The sequence below is a fragment of the Balaenoptera ricei genome, chromosome 16, assembly GCF_028023285.1.
Source record: "Balaenoptera ricei isolate mBalRic1 chromosome 16, mBalRic1.hap2, whole genome shotgun sequence".
Taxonomy (NCBI): domain Eukaryota; kingdom Metazoa; phylum Chordata; class Mammalia; order Artiodactyla; family Balaenopteridae; genus Balaenoptera; species Balaenoptera ricei.
The window spans coordinates 50,525,499-50,546,181 of record NC_082654.1 but is presented as its reverse complement, the minus strand read 5'-3'; the positions used below and the strand labels follow the sequence as shown (position 1 = coordinate 50,546,181).

General features: G+C 33.9%; 1 protein-coding gene and 1 non-coding gene across 5 annotated transcripts in view; both read right to left on the bottom strand.

Moving 5' to 3' along the window:
* WAPL (WAPL cohesin release factor) overlaps positions 1 to 20,683 on the bottom strand; it is a 77,622-nt gene that overhangs the window by 12,788 nt on the left and 44,151 nt on the right. For 3 of the 4 annotated variants that reach the window (XM_059899880.1, XM_059899881.1, XM_059899879.1), the window contains exons 5-12: positions 11,814 to 11,909; positions 10,210 to 10,362; positions 9,798 to 9,934; positions 8,974 to 9,085; positions 6,557 to 6,784; positions 3,304 to 3,415; positions 2,831 to 2,928; positions 2,040 to 2,116 (exon numbers count right to left, since the gene is read on the bottom strand). In XM_059899880.1, coding sequence (XP_059755863.1) covers positions 2,040 to 2,116; positions 2,831 to 2,928; positions 3,304 to 3,415; positions 6,557 to 6,784; positions 8,974 to 9,085; positions 9,798 to 9,934; positions 10,210 to 10,362; positions 11,814 to 11,909 — 1,013 coding nt within the window. The remainder of the gene's footprint in view (positions 1 to 2,039; positions 2,117 to 2,830; positions 2,929 to 3,303; positions 3,416 to 6,556; positions 6,785 to 8,973; positions 9,086 to 9,797; positions 9,935 to 10,209; positions 10,363 to 11,813; positions 11,910 to 20,683) is intronic. The other variant, XM_059899882.1, reaches the window with a different exon arrangement.
* Positions 8,823 to 8,895, bottom strand: TRNAW-CCA (transfer RNA tryptophan (anticodon CCA)). Its single transcript has one exon. It is a non-coding gene; the product is annotated as a tRNA-Trp (tRNA).

Sequence of the window (20,683 nt, the reverse complement as noted above, 5' to 3'; positions counted from 1 at the left end):
AAGGGTACCAGATACATCCAAGGACTCTCAAGATGCTACCCAAAATAACAAGGAAATGTAATCTTTAAGTGGGTCTAGTATTTCTGAAGACTCTCTTTAAATCACTAACTCCATTAACTTAAAAAAGTCTATGAGAGAATGAGGTAAGCTGACTCTGTCAGTTGATTCTTCATGTATTATATACCACACAAGACCCTTAAAGAAAACTGTACTATATTTAATCCCCCTCTAGCTGCTCCTTAAAACACATCCTCTAGTTAGGAAGGTGTTCGTGTCTAACCTAAAATAATTTGTTTAGATGTTTGGGGATGTTCGCCAGAATTACCATGCTGTTACTGTTAACTGCCTTAAGTAGCACTGAGCTAAATCTGTTGGGAGGTGAGGGGAGAACAGTAAGGGTGTACCATTTAATCGTTCAATATGCTATCCCTGCATTTATCAGGGTTCTACTGAAAATTTCAAAAAGTCTTTCACAAACATCCAATTCTGACGTCTACTGCCACTTTTAAGACATCTGACACAAGTTCCTAATCGCAAAGGTTCCTAACCTCCTTTTAGAAGTCCATTTGTCAGGGGTCATGAAGTATACAGGAGACGTTTTAAAAATAAGAAATAGATTTAACTTGCAAGAATACTCTTTGGTGAGGGAAGGTAAAACATGGTAACAAAACAACCAGAACACATGCCTTAAGGATACTAACTGTGATACAAAATTTAAAGAGATGGAGGGGAAACCTACAGATTAAAAACAAGTCTATTGGGAACTAGAGACTATTAGAAATTTGAGACTATGGCAAATTTGAATACTGACTGGATTTATGATAATATTAAGCAATTAATAATTTTTAAGAGATGAAAATGGTATTGTGGTTATATTTTTTAGAGTCCTCTTTTAGAGATTATATACTCAAGTATTTATGGATGAAATTATATGAAATCTGTAATTTGCTCCAAAATAATGTAGAGGGGGGAATGGATAGGGTTATACATGGAAACAAGACTGGCCAATGTCTGACGATTATTCAAGCTGCATGAAGTGTACATTGGGGTTTATCAAACTATTGTCTACTTTTGTCTCTGTTTGAAATTCTCCAAAATAAGAAGTTAAAAAACAGATAAACTTGAGTCAGGCTGTAGTGGACCTTTGATACTATACTAAGGACTTTGGACATATATCCAAAGACAAGGGATCACAGAGATTAGGAGTTTGGGATTATTTTTACAAAACAGAAATCTGGGGAAGGTTAACCCCCTGTGGTATTATGTTGGAGAGGCTAGAGGCCAGAGTACCAGGGCAGAGGTATCAAAAACTAAAATAGACATATTAGGAAGAAGCTACTGTAATAAGCTAGAACCAGGACTGGAAACATACTTGGAAATTTTACACACACTGAGTGACAGCATTAGCCTAATGTCAAGAAAGTTGGGTGGAGAGTGTGAAACGGAGGAAGCTACATATAGATCTGGGAAAACAGGTATAAATAAACAGTAGAAGGCAGCTAGTAAACTTCATTTACAATAAAAATAAGGACTAATGCTTAGTGTTTACTATATGCCAAGCATTGTTCTAGACTTTATGTATATATATAAAAACTCCTTAATATATATTGTATATAATATATATTATATACAATATACAAAAGATATTTTAAAATCTTTTTTAGAATTAAAATATTATTTAAAATACACATTTAAAATATACATCATATATAATTTAAGATACATTAACATATACTAATACTTTTTATTGTAACAACAACCTTGGGTAGGTAGATACAATTATTACCCCCCTTCTGAGGAACCTGTAAGTATTCTTGCCCAAGGTTATAGGGCTGAAGTTATGAAGCTGGGATCCAAACTCAAGTTATTCTGGCTTCAGAATCTGTACTCCTCTAACTTTTGTACTATACTGCACTGCTTCTGGTTCACAGAACTTGACAGAAAGAAGTACTTTATGGAGGAAGGTGATACAATGGCACTTCCTTAATGGTCAATCCAAATGCTTTAAATAAATAGCATGACATTTCAGAAAAACTTACTTAGCTGATGAAACAATGAGTTGTGAATCTTTATATGCTATCAAGTAGCTTTGATTCTCTGGATTATGCACCGTTACCTAAAAGGGAAAATTTTGAAGTTTTGTGGCAATCCATAACATTCATTCATTCACACACAACACACAGTGCTCTAAAAGACATAAAGATGAGGCATAATTAGCCCTTGTCATCTAAGGGAATAACAACCCACATGTTCTAAATTTAAAATAATAGAGCTATAGCTTTATTACAAAATCTAAACACCACTGTTATAACTGCTTGCTCATAATTAATATATTCTGTACTATACATTCACTGTAATGAACTACCAAGCACTTTAAATGTCAGAAAAGAGCAATCACTAACTTAATAAACAAACTAATATTTTAAACTACTTAAGTAGATTTAGAATTTTAAAAAATTAGATCTGTTTATCAAATGTACCTCACACTCTAGAAAAGGAACAATTTCAATTTCATCTGTGCCAGGAACTTTTCATTCACACTAGATTATTTTCCCATAGATGTTTCATAAAGTACCTAGCTAATCCAGTGTGGTCAACACACAGTCTCTGCATCCTGAAATTCACTGGCAGAATAAATTCTAATCTACACTGAACTAGGCTAAGTCATTCATAAAAGTCAAAGAACAAATAGACTGCATTACAGTTACAATTTCAATTTGGATTAACAAAAGTGAAACTCTAGGGATATGTAATATAAACTATGACAGTCTCACATACAGAGTCACATTTAAGATTAAATAATTTTCTCCAAATAATTGTCCATACTTACGCTTTCTAAGACTCGTAAACATCTCTCTGCTCCCCATAATGAGGCTACTAGTTTCTCTTCATCCTCATCTTTACTTAAATGATCCACACATTCTTTCACTAGGAGAAAAGAAATGTACATAAATTAGCATGTCTCACCACTTCAATACTTACCCCCTTTACTAATATTAAAAGCCATCTGTACACGTGCTACGAATATGCTGGAACCTCTCCGAACAGTGTTTATTCTAAGTTTTATACTGTAAGATGCTGAAATTTATGAGAATCTAATTTATTATAATTATTTTATTTCCATAATTCCCCAATATCAAACTGTTAATGGCTTTTCCTTTAAAAGTTAAGAGATTTTAAAGATGCTACTAAAAGGAACAGATCTTTTCAAACTGATGCAATTATTCTTTGAAGTATGTAAATAGAATATTTTCCGCAGGCTTTAAATAATATATAAAAATGTTATACGTGTGTATATCATACCTTTATCTACAATATGATCCAGACCACCCAAAAGCCGTAGTTCTTCTTTAAACCAGTCTCCGGCTCGTTTAGAAGTAAGGGACAGTAATGTCTCCATAGCTAAATGCCCAGTCTGAAAATCAAAAGCACCATTAATGAATACTGACTCTTGGCAATAACTCTGAGGCAACACTTCTAGAGACTGCTTTTTTTTAAAGCATATTGCATGCTACCAGCCCACAGTAATACAGTAAATGCTTTTTTAAGTAAAATTAAACTAATTTAAATTCTTAAGCTGAAGAAATGTTTTTAACCATTGGGTTGTTTTCAGAGAAAATCCATTATTTAAAGTAGTCTATCACTTGCCAGTTCAATAAAATATATACTGGTATCATCATATAAAGACTCAAGGGCAAATCGAAGGGTACATGTATTTTAACTGCAGATCAATATATTGGATTAATTTACCACAAAGGCTGTAAAAAGTAATACTCTAGGAACAAGGTGTGGGTGTGTCTGCATTTTTGTCTGTTGGTAAAAACTGAAATCTTATTGCTTTGCTTTGTATTTTTCTAATTATAGCAAATGAGCTTGTTTTCACATATTTATCAGTTAACTGTATTTCTTCTACTGTAAGTCCCCTGTCAAATATTCTTTCCTTATTTTCTTGCAAAGTTGCTTGTCTTTTTCCTGTTGTTCTATACATTTTCTTATCTATTCTGAACAAAAATCCTTTGTTACTTTTAGGGTTTCAGATTCACCAGTTCTAAACTTTATACTAAGGGTTAGCAGCTTAGATATACATAATGTGGCCACCATGACAAAATTATATATAAATAATGATTCAGGACCACCACTAGAGGAAGCATAGGACAGTCAGAGCCATATTTATAAACCAGTTTAGGTTTTTCCTTCTCTTTGCCTTTAATTATTAATCTTACTTTTTATTGTATTTCTTCTAAAAAACATAAAACCACCCCCCAACAATGGGCAACTTGGTTCCTGTTGCAATAAAGGAACTTTAGTGTAACAAAAGAAATGCTTTAATTAACAAGGCTGAAAAGACCTGGGTATCTTCCCAAAGCTTTTTCCCTTGAAAGATGCAAGTTTACATTAAGTCTTCCTGGCCTATTTGGAACTGAATATAAATTAGATATTCAGAAATGCAAAAAACAGACCTTATCAGCGAAAATCTTCCTATTACTGATTTAGAAGAGATTTTATTCTGTACCTTATAGATTTTACTCTATACTTTAAAAAGAACAAGGTTGATATCCAAGGTGACAAATATATAACTAGAATTCAACACTACAAGAACAGATTAAATTTTGCTCAATTCTCATTCTAAGTCCCTGAAAGAGTAATGTAATGAGATCGGTACAGGTAGGTTAGCACCTGAGTCACAGAAGTGAAACTGAAGACTAATGAGGCTTTCTTTGCTTAGGAAGATTTGATGTTAATATAGCAAAGACTCACAAGATTTTACGCAAAGAAGGGACTTGACTGTTTGTTTCTATAGGCATAAAAAGGACTGTTTGGATATTTTAGGCTATACTCAGTATATAAATATAATAAGCTAGTATATTAAAACAGCCTACAATTCAAACATTTTATTTGAAACTGGAATAGTCCTTAAAAAGTTAAATCACAACCAAATCACTAATCAGAATGCTATTCAGCAATTGCGAGCTCTCAGTTATCTGAATTATATTTTAATATTATAGTGTTAATGTTTTAAAGTATCTTTCCATGGCACATCAGGAGAAGCAATGTATTTCAAGGAAGAGGTTGAGCAATTAATAAAACAAAATTAATGTGTAGGAGATAGTCACTGTACGAAACAATGGCTATTGTTAAAATTTAAAACAAACACAATATCCAAGAATAGCTGAAGTTGGGGTGGGGGGAGGCAGGCATCCTAGTATTAGCAACTGTGTGTTCTGGTTTTAATCATGTGAGTTAACTACTTAACACAATATAACAAAGTTATTAGCTGGTATTTACCATCCTAATAAATTCCACAAACAATGGAGAAAATTCAATGAACAAGTTTCCCATCATGTTATTTAAGAGCGAATGCCTGTAAAGAATGTAAGTGTTCAACCGTAGGGGGGGGTTAAATAATAATAATAACTTTAAAGAGCTGTATTTATTCCATTATGCAGCAAATAAAATTATAGGCTCAAATTTATTCTTTTATAGCATTAAAAATTAGTATATGTTGTAAAATTGTTAAAAGTAAATAAAAATTATGAATATATTTTAAAAGCAGTATACAAATAGTTTGGTGAGGTAGAAGGATTGTTTAGCCACACTTTGAGCATAACAGCTATTTTCTAATTTTAATAAGTGAAAGTACTGAATACGTGTCAATTTTGTATACTGCCTTTTAATGTTAACTTGCTTTACCCCTCAACCCTCCACTCTACCTGAATCTATTCCCTACTCTACCTTAACTAAACAGAGCAATAACCCTAAGTTCATATGTGGGTAGCACAAAGCATTCTGTAATTTTCTGAGGCAAATGTCTTCAGTTGTCAGTTTAGTGGGCAGCAGAAAAATCAATGTTTATATAGTTCAGATGTTGGAAATATCTGAAAGTCAGGTATATATAAATAATCTTATTTTTTCAAAATGACAAGGCCAATTCATCTTCTACTGGCCTACTAGTCTTTGGGGATTCTACAAGTTAAAGAAAGCCAGAGGAAAGTAGAACTAAAATCAACCGAAGGCAACATAGTCATCTTAAACTTAGGGAGTTGTATTGAGCATAAGGGTAGCCATGGCCACGACCCTGAGTATTAGGGACATTGCTCGACGGAAGGGCAGGTGCCTAGGAATCTTCCGAGTCTTGGTCCCTTGCAGCAGTTAATCAGACATCGTGAGATACTATGGAATAAATGAATGCTCATTGAAACTGGCTCTTTCTGAAGATCCTTTAAATCTTTATTCCTGAAACCCACAGAGGGTTAAAAATTCAAGTTCCTAATAGCCTAAATGTAGTCTCTACACTGAAAAAAATTTTTTTTCAAAAGGAAAGGATTAGGCAAAACACAATAAAAAATTTATTGGGAAAAAAAATCTAAATACCAATGGGCCAAGTTTAGAAATTTCAGGCAGGGAACAGAATTATGCTCAGAGCTAAACCTTCGAAGAATTTGCCAAATTGTAAACCAAGAGGTTAAATGATTTGTCCAAAGTCACACAGCTGCTGTGACAAATTAAAAACTTTCTGAAAGTAATTTTCATTTTACAATAGAAGGAAGGAACCCACCGTTATATTTTCTAGATCAAGGTGCTTGTTGTGTACAGTTTCACAGAGCCTTCGAATTTTTTCTTTTATTTTGTTCATGTCTTTTTCATTCAGCAGCTTAGCTGAAGAAGCATCTTGTTCCAGTTCTAGAAGTCGAATCATTAGATCTAGGCTAGCTCTATCAAGATCCATGTTCAAACGATCTCTACTCAGTATGTACATGAGGGCAGCTGTACAAAGGGACAGATTCTTCAACGGACCCCCCCAAAAAAAAAAAAAAAAAGTTAATGTAAGCAATTAGTGACAATTTCAGGAAACAAGACTATTTTGACATTTGTTCACATGTTGGAAACCTTGAATATGTTTTATTCAGTGAAAACCTTCCTCAAAATATTCTAGGGAAATGTGAATTAAATAAATACATAAATAAAGCACCACTGCTTAAGATTTTCCTTTCTACAGACCTTCCCTATATGAACGCCCCAGAGCTAGAAGCGTTTAAGTGGAATTACATATGTTTTTAGCCATTCTGTGCTAAATGAAGAGTTCACAAAACATTTTTTCAGCTATATAATCCTATTTTACAATGCACTTCACTCTTTGTCCTTTATGATATAGTAAAGTCAAATTTCCGTTTAAAATCAATAATGTAGGGACTTCACTAGTGGAGCGGTGGTTAAGAATCCGCCTGCCAGTGTAGGGCACACGGGTTCGAGCCCTGGTCTGGGAAGATCCCACATGCCGTGGAGCAACTAAGCCCGTGTGCCACAACTACTGAGTCTGTGCATAACTACTGAAGCCCGCGCGCCTACAGCCCATGCTCCACAACAAGAGAAGCCACCACAAATGAGAAGCCCGCGCACCGCAAGGAAGAGTAGCCCCCGCTCGCCGCAACTAGAGAAAGCCCAAGCGCAGCAACGACGACCCAACGCAGCCAAAAAATAAAAATAAATAAAATCAATAATGTAAATGTGTTTTAAAATCTGTATCAGAAACTTAGCTATTTTTTTCCTGTAAAAATAAACACAGCTGGGTTTGTGTCAATACATAAAACTACGATGCTCAAATAAACATATTTAGACTCATTTCTTTAAAATAAACCTATCAGGTCTGGTCGAACCAAGTAATTTTTAAAAAACCATTAATATAATGTGCTCTCAAAATCATTCAGATCTGGTAGTTAGCACACTCTGCTTATAATAAAATCTACAAGTACTGAAGGTGATATAGGTAAGCATTAATATAACAAAGAGGTCTGTGTTCGAATATTCCAACATTTGGGATATTACTTTTTTTCCCCCCACATATGTATTTATTTTTATTGAAGTATAGTTGATCTTACACTTATTTCAATGCACAGAAACACAGTTAACTATCTAAAGATTTAAACTTTGAATCCCCAAAATTCAGACTAGGTGACTAATTAAATGCTTACAGAGCAAATATTTTTGGAAATAGGGATGTCACAGTACAGGCCTTAGGAGATCCACCGCCCCTAAGAACACACATTAATGCCTTGGTCCTCTCGTAACTGCATAAGAAAGCAAATTAATTCTTGTTCTCTTCTCCCTCATTGTTTTATACCTGCTACAACTTGGTAATGGAGTTCTCCTCACTCGGGGTTAAGTATACTGCTTTCAGTTTCAGAAGACTCAATATTAGATTATGTCACCTAATCTGCACTTGGAACACAATTTCCCTGAACAAAAATATAATACAGCCATCTCAAAATATCACTATTGATGATTAATAATGATTTTTTTCTAACTTTGAAAATGTTAAACCTGACTTTTATATGTAAATATGCTTTATTTTTAAGTGTCAAAGTCATAATGAAAATGAGGATATGATTCCTTTTCACAGTGGGATTCAACATCCAGACAAATTGCTAAAAAAAAATTAATATCAAAACTTTTTTTTCATGCTATTAATATCAAAAACTAGTAAAAGATTTTTTTTTTCCAGTACTTTCTGATTCGAGGAAATCAGTACTTACAGAATTAAATATCCAGTATGGCATGGTATGTTAGCTACAGTATCCAGTATGGTATGGTATGTTATGTTATACAACGGTTAATAGGATATACTGACAAGTTAAGGAGGAAAAATGTCATGAGAAGATAATCTTAAATGATTTATTAAGCAAAAATTCTGGCATTAAGCTCTAAATATTTAGCACGTAAAACTAACTCAACCCATAATGAGAAATATTTACAGATGAATATCCAATGAAGGTTTTTTTTTTTTTTTTCCTATTTTGGTCATGCCACGCAGCTTGTAGGATCTGTTCCCTGACCAGGGATCGAACCCAGGCCCCTGGCATTGGAAGCTCAGCATCCTAACCACTGGACCACCAGGGAATTCCCAAAGGTATTTCTCAGTAGCCAAATAAACTAGAATTCTAAAATAATGCTTCTCAATCCCAGAAACTTAAATACCTGATGATGCTGGGAATCATCCAAGGTTTTAAAGACCATTGCTACCATTCCATGTGCTCTCAGGTGCATTCGAAAACTGGGCATGGCACATTTAGTAGCCAAGCTAATAACACTAGAAGAAAATAGACTAGGTTAAGGGGGCTGAAGTTTTTTTATTTGCGTAATACCAAAATAAGCAAAAGGGCGCTCAGGGGTGGGGGTGTATGTGTGTCAAAGCATTGCCCATGCAGATCACAATATTAAAAACACGGGCAAAACAAGTTATTAAAAACTTACTGATGTGATTAGGTATGCTATATAAGAAATATGAATAACCCATGATCATCTTCAGTGTTTTCCTTACATTACTACTACCATTAAATGAAAAGCAAAAAACCTCAGCTACCTTTCATAATGCTTCTGATCCATAAAGATTATAAATATCTAACTGGACATATTCCAAATGACTGGATAACTCAATCAAACCAAGATATTCAATCCATTACAGTATGTAAAAGATGATCCAAATCAAAACATGCTTAAATTAAATCTATCACTTGCATATGTAAAATCTGGGACTAAAAGTACTTAAAATATTCTTTGGCATAACACTCTTTTAAGCATCTGGAAACTGAAGCCTATGCTGTGCTAAAATGCTGTATCATCCAACTTTCCTTTGTGCATGTAGAATCAAGTCCCTTAAAAGAAATCAATCACATTTTAACATCACTGGCTATAACCTACACCTACGATAACAAAAATCACAAATGTTTGGCTCTAATGAGCTAGAAAATTTTAATGAGAAAGCACACACACAGTTTTCAAATATAAAAATAAGATCTTACCTAAGGCAACGTGTGTTTAGAGGCTGAGTGCTCTTTAAGCCACTTAACAAGTACTCAATGTCATCAGTGAACTCTTGATTTTCACCAAATTCCACCACATCATTGAAGTGCTTCACGTGCTGAACAACAGTATACAACTGCCAAGAAAAAAATATGTCCACCTCTTTTGTAACTATGAAGTAGCATATTTAAATATTTAAAGCACTTGCTATGCTTTATTTAAAAGTGTATAAAATAGTTTATTAGATGGCAACCAAAAAAAATGTTTTAAAAACATGGGTAGTAGTAGGACAAGATAAGTTTGTGGTTCAAAACTGAGTATCAGTGTACTGATATGTGTTCAAGACATTAAAAGGCTAAATTACATACGAAATTCTATCCATGTGCAGTAAAACTGTATATGGCTGCTTACTTCTTTGTCTTCTTTTCTGCATTTCAGTGCAGTAACTATATCTTGGTAGGGCTGAGTAGGTATTGTCACAGTTTTTATCACTTTGGGTGGTGGTGCAGGAGCCTTAAAAACTCCATCATCTTTTTGATTTTGCTCCTTTGAAGACAGCCTCACCTATTAATAAAGGTATTAAATTAGTTGTTCTACATAAATATATAAAAATAGTAACATCTCATCTACTTGGCAAATTTAGCTTAAGAGTAATAAAACCCCTATTCTCCCCCTCAAAGGTAGGGGGAGGCCTCTGAAAGGTCACAAGGGATACTTTAAAATTCCATGCACTACAAGGTAAGACTCATATGTGTTTTATTCACAAAAGAACCATTCAGGAACTTACTCTGGTCTTTTTAACCTTACATTTCATACAATTTGTTATCCATCTCCAGGACCATTACAAGGAACAAAGAACCACCATTACATACATAAATAGTATTGATAAGCAGCTCAGGATAGACAGGAAAACTACAACAGATAGACAAAAGAATTTTTAAAGTACAGGAGTCCATAGTTTAGGGTAGGGGGGAAAAGCCATAATTAAGAGCATGGTATTTAATTACTAATATACACAATAATGGTTTAATACTAGTGAAAGAAGTTTAATATATCAAGAAGACAGGGAACTGTACATTACATTTTAGAATGATCTCTATCCCTATTTTTTGTTGTTGTCTATAAAGAACCCATTCCTTGATAGCTCCAGATGACTGAGGTGTCACCATTAATCTGTAAGTATTAATGCATGGTCCTACCAGTTATTCTGAAAAAAATAATTTGATAAGAATCTTTTTCAAATGTGTTTTGAATTGAACGATATTACTGGAATGCAGGAAAAAGTTCTGCTCTGAAAAACAAATTAATCACTCAAAGACACTTTAAGATCAATATAGGATATAATTTATAATATAGCTCTTAATCATTAATACAAACTTGAAATATGTAATTTATAATATAGCTCTTAACAGTTAATACAAACTTCAAATAATTTGCCCTTAAACACTAAATACTATAATTCCATAAAATGTCAGGAGTGAAAAAAGTAGTCCAATATTTTTTAAGGCTTTCATTTATAACCGAGCAACACCAGAATTTCTGTTATCCTGTCCACAATCCTTACTTTTCCAATGAATTAAACTAAAGCCACTAAATTTTAGTAAGGAAGTTGAAAATAAACTGTTAAACAGAAAAGCCAGAGACTTTCAAATTATGAATGAAGATAGCAACTGCTTAATTTAAAATTCATTACACAAACATGAAATTAAAAAGTACAAGGGTAAGCTGTGACAAAGTGAGAGAGTGGCATGGACATATATACACTACCAAAAGTAAAATAGCTAGTGGGAAGCAGCCGCATAGCACAGGGAGATCAGCTCGGTGCTCTGTGATCACCTAGAGGGGTGGGATAGGGAGGGTGGGAGGGAGGGAGATGCAAGAGGGAAGAGATACGGGAATATATGTATATGTATAACTGATGCACTTTGTTATAAAGCAGAAACTAACACACCATTGTAAAGCAATTATACTCCAATAAAGATGTTAAAAAAAAAAAAAAAGTACAGTTCACTTACTGTGACACTCTGAGGTTTTACTACTGGTGGCCCAGGTAGTTCTTCTGAATCTGGATGGTTCCAATGCCTGGCATTATATACAGCTTTTGTAGGAGACTAGAGAAATGAGGAAAAGATCAACTGTTTCCATCTTACTTTGCATACTTATAAAATTACCTCATTTTAAAACTAAAACTAAAAATCATAAAGAGTAATTTAAATACATAAACATATATCCTAGACAGAGCAGGATAGACAATATCTGGCTTATACTCCCACCATGCTCCCATGCCGATGGCAGACATGGAGTCACAGTGCTATTCTGACACAAAATTGACAATCAGTGTTCTGGACGATTATTACCAACCAAGAAAAGAAATTAAACCTCTTGCCAGGCTTATATTAACTTATAATTATATTAACTAATCAATATAGTTAAATTCAACCTGTTCTTTATTCCTCATACTGCTGATTCATGCCCCACATTCTTCCAACAATGAAAATCAGGCAGGTTATGACAAGGGATAAAAGTCCTTATTCATTTAAGTGAAACTGGTGAGGCCAGATGAGTGCCGTTATTCAAGTTTTCAGGTTTTATAAAGGTAAATATGGTATGTATAACACGTAATACATAACACACTGGAATCTAAAGCAGTACTATATACTAAAATACATGCAAAATGTATAAAAATTCACACCAGGTGGGATAAAGATGTAAATTGCCCCACCCCAGTTCAGATTAGTTTGCTGCCAAATCAATATACTATAAACTTAATGAAAAAAAACTTTGTTTTAACACTTTGAATTTCAGAATTGAGGATAAATAACTGTGAGCCTGCATGATCAAATCCATAGGATTAAATCTGTATAAAAGGAACAAATCCTCACTTTCAAAAGAGGACTGATTAAACAGACTGACATTTTCTCCATCCTTTACAAAAGTGATGTTAAATTATGTCCTTTAAACTTCAAATAAATAATCTCATTAGAAATTTTGTGTTTTTAAGAGTGTAATTAATTAATGATCTTCATACTTTCAGTACTACATAAAAAAATAAAGAGTACAAAAGAAACATACTTCAAGACTGGCCAAAAATCTGCATTAAAAAATTAACCATCTTCCCTTATTAGCTGCAGTGAAGTAACATAATTGGAATTAAGCATCATACAAAGTTATCTTTTTATACAAATATTATCTTCAAAATAACCATGCTGTGACAAAGACAACAGTGTAAGCTCCACAAGAACTGGTTTTTCAAAAGATAAAAGTTTAAACTGACTCACGTATTAAATTTGTCAGAAAATCTTAACAGTAAAAGGAATCTACTGTGAAACTTACATAAAGCAGAAAGTCTCATTTGTATTGTGTATATGAATGTATTATTCTTATATATCAGGTTAGCATAAAGTAATGCAGCATTAGTAATCTAAAGCAATTTAGGTACTCATGCAATGACTTGATCAGGCCCCCTAAGGCACAACCATACAGAGCAGACTGAACATAAATTTTTAAACCTAGCTCTATTCCTTACTATTTTTCTCTCAAACATTATCTATATAATCTACATGCCTGCTAACTGTTAGATCCCTCATTTAAGCAACCTCTAATCCCCAAAGCACAGCCATAAGCACAGGAAGATAACAGACTTTTGAAAGGAATAGGTGCCTCAAGGCTTAAGCACTTTACTTATTTTTAAAAAGCACTGATTTCAGGTAACAAACAATCTTTTGGATAACAAAAAGGTTATCTGGTTCCACAGGTAACAAAATAGCACAGTCAGGTCAATGTTCTAAATTAAACAGACCCTGGAGATTGGGATTGACATATACACACTACTATATATAAAACAGATAACTAATAAGGACCTACTAGATAGCACAGGGAACTCTACTCAATACTCTGTAATGGCCTATATGGGAAGAGAATCTAAAAAAGAGTGGATATATGTATATGTATAACTGATTCACTTTGCTGTACACCTGAAACTAACACTGTAAATCAACTATACTCCAATAAAAATTTTAAAAAGATTAATACCAAAAAATATATATAAATTAAACAGACCCCCTTCCAGTTAATTGTGAGTGGCAATATATACCTAACAGTTATAAAGGAGACACAGGAACCAGATGATCCAGATAAATAGTAAGCTCTACTACTGCTTGTTACTAAACATTTTTCTCATCTGTAAAATGGGGTTAATAACAGTACCGACTGTAAAGGGTTGTTGTGAGGATTAAATGAATATATGTAAAACACATATTAGAGTGCCTGAAACAATATGTGCTATACAAGTTTTACTGCTGATAATTCAAGTTATAATAATTGTTATGTGATGATGTGCAATTCTGAGTTCAGCATCTTCATAAAAAGAATTGGAGTATATGGTCTACCCACATAACAGAGGGACTGCAATAAAAGGGATAAATGACATGAACCCACTCTGTTAACAAATATTATTATTATAAAAAGTAGACTGGGATATACTGTTCTAATTCATCTCAAAAGTAATTGAATGATATGCCTGATAAATACAGAGGCAAAAATCCTCAACAAAACACTAGAAAACTAAATTCAATAGCACATTAAAAGGATCATACACCATAACCATGTAGGATGTATCCCTGGGATGTAAGGATGGTTCAACATATGAAAACCAACCAATGTGATACACTGCCTTAACAGAATGAAGGACAAAAATCACATAATCATCTCAATTGGTGCAGAAAAAGTATTTAACAAAATTCAACTCTCTTTCATGAAAAATCACTCAACAGGAACAAAAGGAAAGTACCACAACATAGAGGTCATATTTTAAAAGCCTGCTGCTAACATCATACTCAACAGTGAAAAACTGAAAGCTTTTCCTCTAAGATCAGGAACAAGGCAGGGATGCCGATGCTCACTGATTCTACATACTAGCAAAAGTAATTAGGCAAGAAAAAGAAATAAAAGGCATCCAAATCAGAAAGAAAGAAGTAAAATTTTCTCTATTCACAGATATAATCTTGTATATAGAAAACCATAAAGATTCCATCAAAAAAAACCCCTGTGAGAATAAATGTATTCAATAAAGCTGTATGATACAAAACTCATTTGCATTTCTATACACCAACAAAAAACAATCAAAAGAGGAAATGAAGAAAATTCCATTCACAGTAACCTCAAAAAGAATAAAATACTTAGGAATAAACTTAACCAAGGACGCAAAAGATCTGTACACTGACAACTACAAAATGTTGAAAATAAAGGCACAAAGAAATGGAAAGACATCCTTTGTTCATGGATTAGATGACTTGATACCGTTAAAATGGTCATACTACCCAAAGTGATCTGCAAATTCAATGCAGTTCCTGTCAAAATCCCAGTAATAATTTTTACAGAAATAGACAGAATGAACCTAAACTTCATATGGAATGCCAAAGGACCCTGAATAGCCAAAACAATCTTGAGAAAGAACAAAAAACTCAAAGGCCCCACACTTGCTGATTTCAAAACATTACAAAGCTACAGTAATCAAAAGAGTAGGCTACTGACATAAAGACAAATATATAGACCAACAGTACAGAATAGAACGCCTAGGAATAAATACACATATATATGGTCAAATGATCTTCACCAATGGAGACAGTCTCTTCAATAAATGGGACTTGGAAAACTGGATATCCACATGCAAAAGAATGAAACTGGACCCTTATCTTATACCGTACACAAAAAACAACTCAAAATGTATTAAAGACTTAAAGACTTAAACATAAGACCTGAGCTAAAAACTCCTAGAAGAAAACATGGGAGAAAAAAATACATAACCCTGGTCTTGGCAATGACTTCTTGCCAAGAAGCACAAGCAACAAAAGCAAGCATAGACAGGTAGGACTACATCATAAAAAGCTTCTGCACCGCAAAGAAAACAATCAAGAGTGAAAAATGCAACCTACGGAATGGAAGAAAATATTTGCAAACCATATATCCGATAAGGGATTATTATCCAAAATATATAAGGAACTCCTACAAGTCAATAGCAAAAACAAACAAAACAAAAAACAAAACAACAACAAAAAACCCTGACTAAAAAACGGGCAAAGGACTTGAACAGAAATTTCCCCAAAGAAGAAATGGCCAATAGGTATACAAAAAGATGATCAACATCACTAATCATAAGAGAAATGCAAATCAAAATCACAATGAAATACCACCTCGCACCCATTAGGATGGCCACTAGCAAAAGAACAGAAAATAACAAGTGTTGGCAAGGACGCAGAGAAATTGGAACCCTCATGCAGTGTTGGTGTGAATTTAAATAATGAAGCCATTATGGAAAACAGTACGAAGGTTCCTCAAAGAATTAAAAGTAGAACTACCACATGATCCTGCAATCCCACTTTCAGGTATTTATTCAAAAGAATTAAGAGCAGGATCTCAAAAAAATATTTGCACTCCCATGTTCAATGCAGTATTTTTCACAACAGCCAAGAGGTAGAAACAACCTAACCATCCATCAACAGGTGAATAAAGAAAATGTTACATATCCATACAACAGAATATTATTCAGCCATAAAAGAGAAGGAAATCCTATCATATGCTACAACATGAACCTTCAGGATGTTACCCTAAATGAAATAAGCCAGTCACAGAAAGACTTTAAAACTGCATGATTCCACTTATGAGATATCTAGTCAAACTCATAAAAACAGAAATGGTGGTTGCCAGGGGCTGGAGGGAGACTGAAGTAAGAAGTTACTATTCAGTGGGTATAGAGTTTCAGTCATGCAAGATGAAAAAATTCTAGAGATCTGTGGTACAATACTGTGCTTACAGTTAACAATACTGTACACTTAAAATGTTCCTAAGAGGGTAGACATCATGTTGTGTTTTCTACCACAATAAAAAAAAAAAAAAACTTTGAAAAGGCTTTGAAGCTTAAAAGTATACAGAATAACTGCATAAGTTATATTCAAAAGATACATTCAGTGAACATTTTGTTTACTCTGTTGAACTAGGCAGCTTAGTAAATACTATTATTTTAAAAGTTTTGACAAGGTTTTGCCATTTTAATGCTAATGATTAATCTAAAAGAAAGTGAATCCAATGAGAACTGTTCCTCGACTATTCATTATTTCAAAGTTTTACAAGGTTAATATAGAGTTTACTATCGGCAGCAGGAGGAGATGAAGATACACCCTACTATCTAAAAATTAAAATAAAAAATAACATCTGGATGTGGCTAATACACACACACGGGGCGGGGGGGTGGCAGAGGTTAAGTTATGACAACACTGACCAACTCTGAGCTCTTCACATCATTCCAAATAGTATAACAATTCCACATGCACCTAAGTGAATTGTATATGGAAACCATACAACACTACTATGTCACATAATAATGTCACTCAGTGAAAGTGACTGTGTACAGTATCTGCAAATATACCAGATAGCAATCAACTTTTCATGGAAAATGAAAATCACTCCTATCATTTAGCAACCTAGCTAAGTTTTAACTGGGTCATTCTGATTACACCACCAGGCTTATCTTTAATTCTTGTTAATTTTTTTCTGGTTTAAAAAACAGATGCACCATATTAACCAGATTCCTTAACTTTTCTGTGTTAAAATATTTGTGGATTCTGTTTCCTCTGAAATGTAATGGGAAGAATACTTAGAACAAAATAAGCAGAAAGCTCTTAAGACTACTCTAACATTCTAAAGATTTGCAATCATTGTAGCACATTTCAGTCCTAGTAATCTTAAACATACTATTCCTTTCTTTCAGTTCTCCAGGGGCATGACAAACAAGGAGAACCTCAAATGTAACACTGTATTACAGCTAAGGAAAAAATATGCCAGTGACAGACCCTAGAGCATTTATCCATGAGAGGGAATCCAGTATCTACAAAAACAATGGATTAAAAATTGGTTTTTACAATTATAATGCCAAGGCTGTGGTTAACAGATTGGCTTGTTAAATCACAATTATAAAGCAGAGGTAAGAAGAGTTCCTTCATGAAAAGCTAAGAAGAAATTACAGTATTGTTATCCTTTATTGAGCTGGCTCTCAAAAGGGAAAAAAATTGGAATAACCGCTTTTAAGCCATATGAATTTTTTAGCAGTACCAAACTTATTTCTGAGTTTTAAAGAGTACTATGTATACTGTGTACTAAAGGAGAACAAATATAGTAAGCCGATTAGAATTCATCCAGCCTTACCCACACAAGGATGTCATAACAGAATTGCACTCTCACCAGTAATTCAATCAGCACATTCTAAAACTAAATGAGTTCTGAAAAAGCAAAGTGCCACAATGCACCACTGTGCGTGCGTGTGTTTGTGCGCGCACACAGTACTTTAGTGGCAATTCAGAAAGGGGGAAAATTAATCTGAATTTGGCTTTTTAAATAAATTGTTAAGTTTGTTTGTTTTTTCCTAAAGATGGGCAGTAGAAGCAGAGGGAATTTGAGGAAGAAAGTTTTACAAAGATTAGGGTACCTTTTAGCTCTTTAGAACTTTCTTTTAAGCATAATCATATAATCTCAAGTTGTCTTAAAACTATGACCAAAAAAGCTTTAAAGTAAATTTTCATAATTTGTTAAATATTCAGGGCATTAAATTATTTGAGGAAAAACTGCAGCTATCCCTAAACTAAAACCAAGAATGTCTGTACTGCTAAGAACTAGACATTTAGAATATGTTAAGATAGAGCACTATGCAAAGAATATAATCCACAGGCACACAGGAGAAGTAGAGCTGAAAATCTTTCTTTTCTCCCTGATTCAATTAAGTGCTACAGATAAACCTTTCAAAGATAGAGCTGCTATTTTCATGAAGAAACTGTCAATTTCTATCCACAAGAAGAACAATACACCTACTACTCAGTTGTTTTAACTTCAAAAGTACTTATACCAATATTATAAAACTTTATAAAAGCAAGCACTGCCACATCAGAATATCACCTTGAAATAGCATAACCTGAACATAAGCTCTAAAAAAGTCCAGGTAACAAAGCATAAAATCCAATACTTGGCCCTTTGTGAAAACTAACACAACTAAGCCTACAACTCAACAATTGTTAAATAAAAAGATACTAGAATGAGCCATGATGAAAAATCAGCTGAAATAAGCATCAGTTTTACAACTAAAAATATCACTAAATATAGAATGGACCAGCTGTATTAGGGAGATGATTTATCAAATTTAGAAACACGAAAAGAGAAGCTGAAAATATCTTGAGACACCTATGGGTAGATAGAGAATGTTCATTCTCCCCTTCGTTTTCCTCTTAAGAATATTTAGCTGGACACATGCTTGCCCTGATTTTCCAACATCTCTTGCTACCTGTGTGGGCACGTGACCAGGTTCTAGTCAATCAATGAACAGAAGTAGGGTACACCTTCTGGGTCCTGGCCTTCTAGGGATGGTTCTTTGCCTCCCCTTCCCATTCTTACTATTTGTACTCTTCAATACTCTACAGATGGTAGAACACCACCCACAGAGGAAGGGGTCCCTGACAATACAGCAACTTGAAAATAGTCCAGAGATAAACAGCCAAGGTCTGATACGCCACAGAAAAATAAGCTACCAATTAAAAACTAACTTGAGATTTCTTTTACAGTAGTTGAGGCAAATGCTACGACTGAAATTAGGACTAAATAATGATAGGGATGTGCTGAATATATAAGATTTTACCAACACTGGATTTGTATATACATAACCTACACACGTATAACCTTAAAAGAAACAATTTGAAGGATATAAAGGACATTTAAGAGAAGAAGGAAAAAACCAAGGAAAAATATAATCTAAAGCCAACTATTCTTAAAACAAACATAAACATATATATTCTGAGGAATATCTGTGAACTCACATGGTACAATTTCCAAGAGTTATTACTAAATAAAAATTTAAATAGAAAGCAAAGTGCCAAAGTGCACATACAGATGCTACCTTTTATATAAGAAAGGGGGAAAATAAGAAAATTTGTGCTTATTTTTATAAAAAGAAATACAGAAAGGATAAAGCAGGGAAGTCAGTTCCCTACCAGGGGTGAGTGATGGGCTAGAACATCACTCAATGAAGTGACCCTTCATTGAACTTACCTTTTTGTATAGTGCTGACTTTTGGAAGCATGCTAATGTTGTGCATATTCAATCAAATAAATTAAATAAATGAGAATGAAAGCGGATAAAAACCTAAAAGTGAAAGCAAACCAGAACACATAAACCTACTCATAATTCAAATGAATAGCAAATACAATGAAGGGAAGATAGAAAGAAAAGACAGGCAGACAGAACTAATCTAAATAACTTATGAACACAGTATTTGACTTTATACCTTGAGTCAGTGGCAGTGTAGGGTAGGGCAAGTGCAGGATTACAAATAAATCCTAAACACAGTAGTAGAGTTATTTATTGTAGTGGAATGGACAAAGCAATTCTCAAACTATTTTAGATGCATTATAGGTTTTAGTAAAAGTGTTGATATTGCTGGGAGTCAGGGTTAAGACAGAAGGCAAGAAAGAACCCTGTAGGGATGGACTAATATTGAAGTTAGTGTGAACACATGATTTCTAAAACAGATATGTGCATATGCAGGAATCCATATGCATATACATGAATGTTTCCTATCTCCATCTACTACTAAAAGGGCCAAGAAGTGATGACCACATCTCCTGACCAGATCTTGGTCTCTAGTACCATTCCCCACTAAAGGGAATGGAGACTTCTCAGAGAATGGGCTTAATTCCAGGGCTGGAGCAGAGCAGGTACAATATGAATCTGGAAAACTGTGTTATGTCAATAAGTAAGAAAATGCCCATAGAATGATGGGGGTATGTCACAGAGATGGAAGAGCCAGACTAGCCAAATCAGGACAAATGTACCTCCAAAATAAATAATG